At 46.3% G+C, this 13,447-nt stretch overlaps 1 protein-coding gene across 6 annotated transcripts in view; it reads right to left on the reverse strand.

The window, feature by feature from the left end:
- LOC135905091 (A.superbus venom factor 1-like) overlaps positions 1–13,447 on the reverse strand; it is a 312,000-nt gene that overhangs the window by 49,191 nt on the left and 249,362 nt on the right. For all 6 annotated transcript variants that reach the window (XM_065436075.1, XM_065436074.1, XM_065436073.1 and 3 more), the window contains 6 exons: positions 12,750–12,944; positions 8,696–8,845; positions 7,750–7,879; positions 4,748–4,801; positions 3,408–3,593; positions 645–798 (listed from right to left, as the gene is read on the reverse strand). In XM_065436075.1, coding sequence (XP_065292147.1) covers positions 645–798; positions 3,408–3,593; positions 4,748–4,801; positions 7,750–7,879; positions 8,696–8,845; positions 12,750–12,944 — 869 coding nt within the window. The remainder of the gene's footprint in view (positions 1–644; positions 799–3,407; positions 3,594–4,747; positions 4,802–7,749; positions 7,880–8,695; positions 8,846–12,749; positions 12,945–13,447) is intronic.

Genomic DNA, 13,447 nt, shown 5'->3' on the forward strand with positions numbered 1-13,447 from the left:
CGCAGTTTGCTTCAGTTAATTTAAAATAAGATGGGCCTCCTGGAAACGCAATACTCATGCTTTCATTCTCTTTGGAGTAGGTAGAGGTTCTTTTTCTTGTCATTCACTTTCGATTTATTAGTATGTAAATCAAGTGTGGACACTCCATTTGCCTCCAAAAAGATTTACGTTCAATTTTATTTTGTCCCCTATCTTAGACAGTATTATAGAGAGATGTGTGTGGTGGACCCAAATAAAAAAAGATAGTTTTCGAGTGACGTCACGAACGCCGCTTCGCATCGTGCTAGTATTTGAACATGTCCGGCCACGATGACGTCACTGCTTCAGATCACGTGCACACTCCTGGTTTTCCTGGTTAAAGGCAACACATTTTCAATTATCACTGTTATCTGCAGGTCGCTCAGTGCAAAACGTGCTCGTGGTATGCGGTTTCCTTTTTTTCGCTCAGCGTCTCGACGAGCCACTATACCAAGATGGCGGCCGCGATGACGTCATTCACGATGGTGTCGTTGAAAAGCACATTTGCTTCACTGTCTCGAGTGGCAACGATTTGACTTGGTTCTTAACTTTCGAGAACGCCAGAGATTTGCCCGAGTTCATTCAGCAGCAATTTGTATGTACAAAAGCTCATGCTTTGTTTTTACCCTATTGTTCCTTGCTCGAACAGCCATGCCTCCCGGAAGTCCTGCCTAAGCAGTTTGTCAGACATATCTTCCTCTTCAAGACCACCCGGCACGTCGAGATGATTACTTCCATCACGAGCCCTTGGTAGGTCGGAATTCTCCATTAACAAAGGCCCTGTAGGGAAAGCAACAAAACATTGATCATTTTCATTCCCGTTCCGAGGAGTTCGCTTCCTGTCTAGACGCACTAACCGCACTACATGATTTTAGGGCGCCAAAAGGACACACGCAAGGGGGAAACTTTGTGTGTCTGTGAGTGTTTCTCCCTTACGTGTGTCTTTTTAGTGCCATAAAATAATGTTTTCCAAATTGCACCAGCTTGGCCAAGAAGTTTTGTTAACATGAACTGCACTGCATTCGCTGCAATTAATCCAGTCTTGATGGTTTGTGCATCCAGCATCTCTCATGCTCAAAAATCTCCTGGCTGAGGACCACCCGAGAAAACCAGTGGTGGTTCTAAGTGACTCGCCACCGACTCTCCGGGCACTCACCGATCACAATCGGCACGGGCTTACTGAGACCCTTCTGAGGGCAAAACTCCCAGCCCTCTCTGCAGTGGGGGTAGCCATGTCCTTCCATTGGCTGCCTTCCCACTTATGGATCGTCGGGAACGAGGAGGCGGATGTCCTTGCCAAGACCGCCCACCACCCAACCGTTCCACTCACTACAGTAGTCTCAGCATCGCACTTCTCCAGACAGCGACTAAAACAGCTGCTCGCTTCCAGCCATCCGTACACCAGGGTAACTGCCAATATAACCCCAAAACTCCTCCCTGAGGACGGTCTCTCGCGATGGGACCATTCCATACTCCTGCGTTTTCGTACGGGCTGTGTGAACGGTGGCTAGACTACATGCCAAGGGACGCATCGCCTAGCCGGCCTGCAGAAGGTACCGCGACGCCGAGACCCTCGAGCTCCTGCTCTGCACCTGTCCTGCACTAGCCCAGGAGCGCGCTAAAGTCTCTGCCACCTACCGATGGTACGGACTCCCGGCTACCTCAGATGCACACCTGCTCTTCCCGGCCCGCTACCACCTTCCAGCGTTGGCAGGCCTGCCTAAATATGTGGATAGAAACGGGCTCCTAGATCGCCACTAGACATCGGCCTCCCATGGGCCTCTGCCTTCGTCGCCGGCAGAGTCCTAAGGGAAGCAATGGAAGTGCTGCGACGTCTTTCTCGCGGTTACGCGTTCCCCTTTTGGATGCACTAGCGGACACACCCCATATTAGTGGCGTCGGCTATTTCCCTCTTCTTCTTTTCTTGACAGGAGGCGACGCGTCATACGTCTGTCTGTGACAGATTTGTGCTGCATGTGTGACGCACTGACGCCTTAGAGTTTCGTGCAATTATTAGATAGAACTGTGGCGCGACTGTCTACAGAAGCTTCAAGCAAGCCAGTTCAGCGAGCATGGGAGCGACGGGTAGTACAATGATTTGCGTAAACTTCGTCCTCGTGGCTTTAAATGGCTTCGCGACTTAACGATTAACTTGATAATATTTTTAAGTAAACTAATGCGTTTTAAATAATACACATTATTAGAATTGTGTTATAGCAGGATTTGAACGCAGAACCTCTAACACAAAGGTCCGAGATTGAAACCATTCCACCACGGACGCATGGACAAGCAGAACCGCTGCAATTGGCTGTGATTATGCATGCTTGCAGAGTCTTATTACTGCCTACATTAATAAAAAGTATAGACTGCCTTGAAATTCAGGTCGATTCCGGCCTGCAAAAGCAATGATAGAAACGTACCAAAAAGCGAATGTGAGAGGCATTTCAAAAAAAGGTTTCGCTCCTTCTCGCCATGGTTGTGTAGTAGCTCATTGTCTATGGTATTGAGATGCTAAACACGAGATCACTGGCTGAGTTTCGTATTATTCAGCCGCATTTTTGTGTGGGCCGATTGCAAAACGGCTTTTCAACTACATTTTAGGCGCAGATAAAAAGATTCCAGATGGTCAAAGCTATTCATAGAACTCCGCTGAAGCATCTCTCATAGGTTATGCGTTTCTATGTGATGTTTAAACGCCATTACCCAAACTACCGCTTCTTCGCAGACAAATTGAAATTTTTTTGTGCTACTGTTTAACGCACTACAGAAAGAATAAAAGAGTGCAGCTATAGCTTTGGTGCAAACAAGGGCGTACTTGTCGCCACGAGAGGAAACTATGTGCTGTGTGGTTCCTGGTATACGTGTGTCCACAATTGCCTTTTGTAGCCACTCAGTGTCTACGTCTCTCGTTGTGCCACTGCAGCCGTTTCATTAGCGCACGCCCCCACACAATGCTAGAATAACGACCAGCATCAAGAGATCTTTCGCAGTTGTGTCCGCTTCCGTAAGATAGACGTCTACTATAGGCGTCACTATCTAGGAAGTGCCTGAATTCCGGTCGTGTCGTCTTGTTGGTGCATAGTTGTAGTGTTGGCGACAGTCTTTTTCATTATTAAACGGACAGCTTTTGGCGATTCCTTTATGCGCAATTTCTTTCATTTGGAGCCCTGGTATTTAGCTGTGATTTTCAGATATGTAGCTATGTAGTAGCAAACATTGCGTTTTATCGCGTTTGATTTGCTTACATCGTCTTCTTGAGTCCATTTGTGTGTGCGTGTGTGTGTGCGTGTGCGTGCGTGTGCGTGCGTGTGTGTGTGCCTGCGCGCGTGTGTGTGTGCATGTGGAATTAATATGCTACTGCGTTGCAATCGGCATCCAACACTACGTACCACCGTCCTTGAATTGGAATGTGCGAGCACAGCAGTAAGCGAATGCGTCAGCGCACTCGTTGCCTTCTGGGCTGTTGAAGTGGCGCCGGATGATGTCCTCCCTAGTGGAGCAGTGCCTCCGCAGTCTGTCCGGCAACGTGCCCACATCACAACAGAGTCGCATTAATGGAGTGGTGAATCGAAACCCTGGAGAAAGAAGAGAAACCGATGACAATGTTAAGCAAAGTTTGAAGGGGTGAAATTGATAGTATGCTAGTCTGTCAGAGGTATGTCTTCTGACACGATTCTGAGGCGCAGACTTTCAACTGAGCGAAAAAGATCGCAGCAACAGCAGCAATGAAAGACAAAACAATACAGGCGATGTTGACGAATGCTCCTGTTGCTGCGCTGTTTTTCTCGGAATGTCCTCGAACCAGCTAGCCCGTCATAGCTCTATTTACAGTGCACTTCGGGTGCTTTATTTCAGTCAGAAGGCTATCTTGTGAAAGTATTTTCAGTACGAAAACATTCATTTGCTTTATTTCAGTGAGAAGATTATCTGGCGCGAGCATTCAACTGCTTACTGCTGTCCGAGTAGCCTCGTGGCACACTTTTGAAATATTTGCGCTTGTCTCTGTCTGTCCTTTAAATTGCCACTAAGTCGTGCTATGCACTCTGCCACTGCGTTGTCCGTTATATTTGATGATTTGTCATAGTCACCTCATTCTTGACCAATTCTTCTTTGTGGGCGCGAGCCACGGATATTCATGTCGACAAGGACAACGTCGAGCGAGCTATTAGAGTTTCCTAAATTGCAGCTGTTTAATTTGCCCCTCCCCTAGACATGGGTGAAACCAGTTAGTTCAAAATATAATGTTTAATTATCTCCAGCTTTGTACACATTCACAGGTATAGATTGGCTCAGCACTCATACTTTATTCAGAAGAAACGAGAAATCGACCAATACAACGTCCCGCCAACATCGTACTGGTAGCGATGGTGATAAAACGCAGAAATATTTCTTGAGGAGATGCAACTACCACCCGCGACGACCGTCATATATGTCCATGGCTGCTCCAAAACATTTATTTTACTCAAACATTTCTTCATACGATGTATCTCCTTTCCTTATTAAAATGAATAATAGGAGAGGCTGGTGCCTTTATGGCGGCACCGGCTGCTCTGTGTCACTTAGCATAGGAAACAAATATGCGCAAAAAGGGACACTGTAGTAAAAAATAAGACACTGAGTGGAACCCCGGATGAATAAAAACTACAGAGTCCAGGAGTACATGAATAGCAAAGTTTTGTGCATGAGTTCAGTACACAAACGCATATACAAAGTCAGACGTAGCTCTTACGTGCTTCGCGAACGTCTCTTTTGCGACGATGAGCCCTGGCAGCACAATTGTTTTCTGAAACAGACGAAGACAAGAGGAAGCAGTCGCCTTTGTGCAGTGTAGTATTTGTGACGACTGTTTTCAACACTCCGCAAGCAAACCCACAGGTGCAGATGCTTCAAAATACGGTAGAAATTTATGTTTATCGACCACTTATTAAACAACTACTTTGACACAGGTAAGGTAATGTATCACACATATAGATGGTCATGCATATTTTCGTGGACGTTCCGCATCTAAAACGTTACAGATGATGAAGACATATAGGTGCAGGGGATGGTCGTGACGTAGCTGATTTTCGTTTGAGCCAGCTCAAAATTTTCTAAATGACACTGAATGATAGGAATATTAGGACAGGTAATTCATAAATCGGCTGTGATTTCCTGCTTTGAAAATACAGGAATATATGCGTTTTCGCCTTTGACCATTTGTGGTGTGAAACACAGCTTCAACAGACGAGCTGTGGTTGCGTAGCTGCGACCGATGTAAAGATCATAGAGCACGCATTAACTCGATAGTGCTAAGTCCCTCGTGTCGCAGAAAACCCGGCGTCGGACGTCGCTTCGGTAAAAAGAATTTCGAACCAACTTCCGAACCACGCATACCAAACCACTCTACTACCACCAAAGTTGCTCATACCTTTATTTCTTTCTTGAGAAAGTTATTCCTCGGAATTTCTTCCTCGGTATTTTGAGAACGGCAGCCCACAAACAAATGTAATGGGAAAGAAAAAACGCTGACAGCGCTTCTCATTCATGTTAGCTCTTCTCAGACTGAAATATTAAAAGTGCGAAACGATAACAGGTGATCGATTCACGCAAAAGGCCCCCCGTTTTTACCAGAAAGCTTGCCTTCGTGCATAGCGTTTGCCGCCAGCGTTTCCCTGTAAAAGTTACGGTTACATAAGGTGCAGTTGCCAGGAAGCATGAAAAGAAGTCAGGTGTCTTTGAACTTGATTTCGTTCCGCTCTTAATGGTGAAGCGTCCTCCAAATCTTTTTTTTTTGCACTTTTACCTGAAATATGGCAAATAACGAACAAAATTTTGCTATAGCGAGCGCCATGCGGTCTTTCTCTCTCTCTCTCTCTCAACTACCTACTTCTTTTATAACGGTAATTCTTGCAAAAAGGGAGATACTGCAAGCATTGCTATATAAGCAGCAATCATCAGTATTTAATAATATAATATTTGGGCTTTTACGTGCCAAAACCACTTTCTGATTATGAGGCACGCCGTAGTGGAGGACTCCGGAAATTTTGACTACCTGGGGTTCTTTAACGTGCACCTAAATCTAAGCACACGGGTGTTTTCGCATTTCGCCCCCATCGAAGTGCGGCCGCCGTGGCCGGGATTCGATCCCGCGACCTCGTGCTCAGCAGCCCAACACCATAGCCACTGAGCAACCACGGCGGGTATCAGTATTTCCAGTCAGCATCAATGTTGCTTATACACGCGTTAGCGAATTTATTCCTTGAAGTGGCAGCATTGCTACCTCGAGCAGGCAATTGAAAATGCACAACCAGTCCAGTAAGCGCATGGAGTTCTCGTCGGTCCAAAGTTGCGATACGTTTTCTTGAAACGCATCTTCAACTGCACCTCGATTGGCCATTCTTACGAATAAATGAACTTCAATTTCGAAGCAATGACACAAACTTACTGAAGATTCGTTGTATAGCTGCTATAAAAGTCAGCAGCACTTTTCCTCAGTCGCAGTAATGACAAATTTTTGAGATTTATAAATTTCTCTGTGGGCCTGTATAAAGAAAGTGTATGGATTTTACAACACTGGGTGGCATTGCTCTTGTGCCTAGAGTCACTTGGAGATGTCATGGTGAAGATTTTGTCACCACCAACAGCTCTTTGTGCACGTAAGGCAACACTGGTTTCCCGTCACCATCGCGAAGGATAGACATGCATGCGAGCACAGGACTCGCGTCCAAACTTTTCGCTGGTTGGTCGAGCTCAGGTGATACCTGTCTCTTGGTATCGAAGCGGTGTTGACATTTATAGCGTTATCGCCGCTTAATATGGGACTGCTAATGCAAGCTTGGTCCCCTGCAAAATGACGGAGGAAGATCTTGGCATGCTTCAGCGCCTACACGAGGAACGTGCCATTGGCTACTGCGAAGCGAACATGGTTACATGGAGACGTCTTGGCAGAAGTTGGATCTTCGTTCTCAAGTTGTCGGTCTCCAAGACAAAGTACGGGCTCCAACACAAAGTAAACTACAAAGAAAAGAGAGAAGCAAACCAAGAAGCCCGTCATGCTGCAATATTGCCTGCTGTATAGCTATCACGCGTGGTCGTTTTGGACGGCAGAAGTGCGGCCTCATAGGCGTTAGACCATAAGGGCACACGATCGCTTAAGTTTATTACTGCCCCATTGCCCGGCATCCCATCCTTGATTGATGTGTGAATGCTGGGCCCACACTCACGACGTAGCTCATGAATGCGAAAAACTGCCTACTTGTAATGTGTGAGCTATACACATTCCATCAAACAGTGACTTTGAAACAACGCAGCTGCACTTATATAACACAATTAGTGGGAAACAATCGTATGGAAACGCCGCGCAGGACCAGGTTCAATTTCGAGGTCAGTGCAATGAGTGCTGTAGTGAATGTGGAGCCCTTATCGTATACTTTGCAGCCGGAACCGTTCACATAGATACGTTGCTTGTAAGGCGGCACGATTATTAGGTCGGCATATAGTCGTTCAGTGAAGGGACACTGCAGAAACAGCTGAAGCTATGCAAACGTCGGGCGGGGTACGTGACTGCCTACTAGAGTCTGCCCACACTCATTCCTCACAGTGGCGGCAGGAAACCAGACTTACCTGACAGCTGCACAGACGTTGCGGCTTTACAAAGTCCCCAATAATACCTCCTATAATACTCCGACTAGTCGGTGCCACCACATTGCACTTTAGGTTAAACCGTGAGCCCCTTATATATTTTTCTCTTACCTGAAGTGATGATGTCCGTGGAGTCCTCAGCCGAAATTATCAGGACGCCAGCGTTAGCGAGAACCTCTTCCGCCGTGACACCTCCGCCTGGGCCGCAACTTGGGTCGTGTGAGCGAAGTGCCCCAAATAGCTGCCAAACAGGGGTTTAAGACTCTGGTGACAAATTCGGTGGGCACAAAACATTTCCGCTGCAAAGCGATTCGCCACACAGAATGTTTGCATTCGCCGGGTTTGCATTCGCCAGGAAATTTTCATTTGGCTTTGCGCATTACTGCTCAACCCATGTCGGTTAATCAGTTGTATTGCTTTACAAGTTGCCGATTAAGTCTTCCTAGCTCTGCTTCTACCTTCTGCTTGCTCTAAGTCTTGCGGATGAGCCGTAACCAAGGTAAGCTGGATTTAATGCCGGTACCATAGCGAAATTTTTTACTTCAAGACTTTCCTATTCAGAAACCATCATGAGTTCATTCTTTACAGCTTCTTGCTATATTTTGTCAATGATGATGCAAATGACAAGGCTATTGTAAGATGCTTAGTCCTTCAGTTCCTTGTAGGGTAAGCGGACTTTGTAAGGACTTTTGCTCGTCGTGCTCAATCTCCCCCCTTGTACTGATTTTTGGGGGTTACGTTCTTGTGGCACCACCATACTGCAACACACCCTGCAATGCTCATCAGTTACAGATAGGTTGTCCCATGTATAAAATTCTTTTGATTCCCGTTTCCTCTAATGTTAATCACTCCCTTCCATTTGTCATCTTTTCATTCTCATACCATCTGTAATTTAACGCCGTAACGATGACAAACGTGCTAGATGGAGCAAGCTAGTTTGGAACTAGTTGCACATATATTTGCTGCCTATCGATGACAGCTGCAAGAGACTACAATAGCCAGGCCAGACTTCTATCTAGCTATCTCTGCAAGATTAGGCGTACATTTTTCAACTTGCCTTCTTTCTCGTGAGCAGGGTGGCGTCGCCGAGAAGATACGCAGCTTTGTCCACAGCGAGTAGACCAACTATCGTGTTCTCCTTTCCTTGGACGCCAATTACTTTCTGATCACCGGGCTCCGCGCGGTCCCGGTTGATGAACAGTTTTATCTGCACAGTTAACACACAGAAAAGGGACGGTCGGGATTAAGCGCTGTTTTGATGCGATTAGTATAGCTTGAGAACTGCATGCCCTTTCAAAGGACTGTCTGTTTTCTGCCTGTCTGTTTGTCTAGGCCTCTAAACTTCTACCTGCCAGGTGCTGGGTGAATCAGTAGTCCATTGCCTAATGGATACAGCATTAGGCTGCTGTGCTGAGGAAATTTAACCGGGTTCGAAACCAACCGCTGGACGAACTTCGGCCACTGGGTAACTGCCGATCTTCAATGAACCTCTTTGAAATTTCCTAGGTATACTGTGTGGCGCAAAATACATTTCTGGAAAAGGGACAGAAGAAAGGGAGACAGTGAAGCGCCAAACTACCTGAGGGAGCACGCTAATAGCATCGGCAAGAATGAGAACGCGCATCTTCCTGCGCACTGTAAAGCCTGTCGTTGTAGGCCATGCTTTGAAAGAGTATTGATTCTTGGCAGAAGTAGAGACCAAACTGCAAGGGAGTTGTTGGAAGCGTTTTATAATAAAAAGAGAGGGTCTGATTGTGTGAGCGATACATCTATCGTATTATATTCAGCAGAAATGTGCTTCATCCAAAGCATGTTACCATCACCACGTTGTTCTGCCACACCTTGGCTCCCTGCGCATGAGCGGAAGTTGTATTTTCTTCTTTACGTTTGTTCAGGCTGTCATTAAACAGTTGGTAGTTTGGCGCTTCACTGTCTCCCTTTCTTCTGTCCCTTTTCCAGAAATGTATTTTGCGCCACAAAGTATACTTAGGAAATCTAAGCACCAACTTGCCCAAGAAGAAGTCCTTTTGGAACTCTTTGAAATTTGCCGCCACGAAGTCCGCACTCAATGACTTCATAGCCACACCGCTAGATGGCGCAGCATGCCCACTAAGAAGAAATCGTACTCTATAATCTTTAACGGCGAGATGCGTAATTATGTTGTGTCCCTTCAAGAGCGACTCATACCCATAGTCAGGCAACATAAAGTACTCCGGCATATATATAAACGAAGGAAAGACTTACTCGAACACCCACCAAGGTAACGTGAAAATAAAGCGGAAGCGGAATGCAGTAATTATAATACACAGAGCATTTTGGGGCCACATTATATATTAGGAGGTGCGCGCAATCCGGAAAGGAGTAATGGCGTCGGCGCTAATGTTCGCAAATGTCATTCTGTGCTTAAAAGTGCATAATCTTGTCGGAGTTGGATGCTAACCAAATGTCGGTAGTCCTGCTGGCTTTGAGAGCCCACGGTAAACCCACAAATGGGGCCGTGCAGAATGACATCGGTTGGGCCCCTTTTGAAGCCAGGCAAGCGCAGAGAAAATTTAGTTTTGAAGAAAGACTCAGGAACATGGATCAAAATGAATGGGCGGCTAAGGTGCACAAGTATCTGCACCGAAAGAGCGCGGACACAGAACGGAGGAAGTAGTCAAGAAAGTTGGCAGCCAAGTATAGGCTGAGTGAAACTGTAACTAGACAACGGAGAAGCATCAAAAACAAAGTGATAGAAACAGAGACAGTCAACTGGATAAAAAGCATGGAGATATAAAAAACTATGGAGACAAACAACTGCTTGTGTCGCACAATTTGTTAGTTATTATTATTCGTTGGTAACACGAGAACTTTTCTGCACACGCAGAATATTCGATGCATGATGCTAAGTGTCTCGAAGCGAGATCCGCCTCGCAGACGGCGAACATTCATTATCGTCATCATTTATTGGTCCTCAAAGACCCCTGGAAGGGGCCTTACATAACATTACATTGCATATTTACATTACATATCATGATTCTAAGGCTGTATATTGTGAAGCGCCGCAAAAAATAAAGACCCAGCTGCGTGATCAGTTCCAAAGTCTTCGATTCGGCGCTTTATTCACAGCCGAGATCTCGGAGGTCTGCGCTTGCGCCACCAATTCGGAGACTAGCCCCAATATGGAGAGAGCCATCCCCAAAATCTGCTTAAAAACCTTCTTTCATACTCACGTAGGGGTAGTTTGCTGCTTACTGCGTTAGACACACTACACCGTTGCAAACTGTCAACTCAAAAGATAACAAGGCCATGGCCGCCCGATGGAAGGGCAAGCGCTAGTGCCGTGGTCACAGCGAACGTATGCACTAAACGCAAGCGGAGCGCTACCTCGGATCCTGCAATCTGCGAGCCTGCAAAATGAGCAATGACTGCAGGCTTTTGCGCACAAACTCGGAGCCGGTGACGAGAGAGAAGAGAGGTACACAGTCGTTTGTGTCTGTCTCGTCACTCGTCATTGGGTCGTAGAATGCCACCAACCCACCCGAACGAGCACTTCACTTGTTCTGCTGCCTCAGAGCGTTTTGCGCCAACTTTCGCTTCGCTTCCTCTTTCTCCTTTTCTATCTCTTCAAATCCATTTTTCCGGAATTCTCACATGTTAATCTCCCTGCCCTTCCGTTCTTTTTCGCTAACTCCATCTCTCTCTCTCTCCCTCTCGTGGCATTGATGTTAATATTGTTGTGTACTGCTACAAGTATGCTTTTGAAAACCTATCGAATGCAACGTCAATACTGTGTGGATTTTCACCGTGGATTCGGACGGTTTTTTTCGAAACTTGTTGAAAGCACATCATTTTTGCTAAATGATTAGGAATTTATCAGCGCTTTGCTCCAATTCTGCAATTGGCATTCGCGTCCTAAAGTGAATGATTAAAAGTAAATATTCAAACGTTGCTGGTTAGCTCACATAATGCTTTTATCTGCCGTACAAGTAATGTCCGCCTCTTCAGGTATAACTGCTGAACAGGCCGTATCACATTGCATGCTTCAAATGATTTCACAGCAGTACCTGTCTTGGGCTAAATGCCCTAGTCACTTTGGTGTGCAATGTTACCCCCAGTGTCGGTCGCTGCTATCACAGAGTCCTTTGCGAAGTTTTTGTAAAGAAATAAAGACAGTCATAGAGCCGTGGGAGGACTTGAACTCCGGAACTGAAAAAGAAAAGCTATTCGAACTTACACACACTCTCCCGATCATTCTAGCAAAAAAAAAAGAAAAAAATCACTGCTCCTGGAACACTGCTGCTGCGCCTTCTTTAATATGGCCACCTCGCATCACACTTCGCTGCTTATCCGTAAACCAGTGCCGATGTATACGAATATGAACTAAATCGGCTGAAAACACTGAAACATGGGGAGGGGAGGTACGAAATCGTGTCCCTACACAATTCACTACACTATCACTGAGGCGCCACCTACACGAAACATGGAAACTCGGGCTAGAAGTATTTCGTTCTTCTCGAAAGCAGGTTGTTCATAGGCATCCGCAAGTGCCTACGTCAATCGATACCGCCCGAAGTAGTGCGTGACTTACTGCACGCATTATTTCGTCAGCTGTATCATCACTACTTTGCATTATGGGCGAAACTGCAAATTTTATTACGTTAAGAAGCACGTGGTACATTTTCGTACGAGATTAATGTGTGTGCGTGATATGTTGGCATGTCATATTGTTTTCAGTGTTTATCAATAAACCGTATTGATGTGTGTTATAGTCTCACTTCACACGTGTTTCTCATTGACACTGATTTCAAATAAATTAGATTCTTGGGTTTTATGTGCCAAAACCACGGTTTGAACATAGACTCGCCGCAGTGGGGGACTGCGGATCGTTTTCACTGCCGGGGTTGCTCAAATCCTGCCCCCAAAATCTCGGTACACGAGCCCTTTTTTTGCATTCCGCCCTCATCTGGATGAAGCCGCTGCGTCCGGGATTGTACCCGCAAACTTGAGCTTAGCACCGCAACACGATAACCGCTAACTTATCGCTGCAAGGTGGCACTGGTTTTAATGCAAAAGGTTCTTTTGACATAGCTTTGCGTTACCTAAGCGATGTTAAACTCACGCATACTCACCGTAGATGAGAAGGAACAGCGTTCGGCCATCTCGAAGTCTTCCGAGTCGGCTACCACGTGTCCCTGGTGGAAGCCGAATACCAGCAACCTAAACTTGGGGACCATCTCTTCTGTGAGTTTAAAGCGCACGTGATATTTATACTGGCCCGATTGATCCGCGTTTCCGCGTGCCACAATCTTGCCACGTACCACAACCTGCGCGGCCGAAACAGAGTTATTAACGTAGCTGTGAAGGCTGCTAACGTAGCAACTCCGTTGACGTGAGAGAGAGAGAGAGAAGTTTAATGATACGAAATGCCGAGAGGTCGGCCTGAGGTATATTCCTCTAGCCAGCTACTCGGCATTTGGGGAAGGGGAAGAGGGAAAGAAAGAGGGAAGAAAGAGGGGCATGATGGGTGACGATGACGATAGAAGGAAGATGTGGAACATATGGCAAGCAACGTGATAGAGCTCTGCAGCTGCATATGCAGGAACTCGCATTTGGTTCGGATGCAGTGTAACTGGACCTTGCAAGCCAGACAGAGTGCACCATCCCGGAAATTGTCGAATTCCGTGACACGCTGCCTCGATACGCTAGGCCTTCTGCGCATGGGCAGAATCTCTTAGGAACCACGGCGTATATATGCCGAGAGGCCAAACGTTTAACACTACGTCATCGCCTACTGTGAAGAGCGTTACATCGAATTAATGGTGCAGTG

Source organism: Dermacentor albipictus, chromosome 6 (genome assembly GCF_038994185.2).
Source record: "Dermacentor albipictus isolate Rhodes 1998 colony chromosome 6, USDA_Dalb.pri_finalv2, whole genome shotgun sequence".
Taxonomy (NCBI): Eukaryota; Metazoa; Arthropoda; class Arachnida; order Ixodida; family Ixodidae; genus Dermacentor; species Dermacentor albipictus.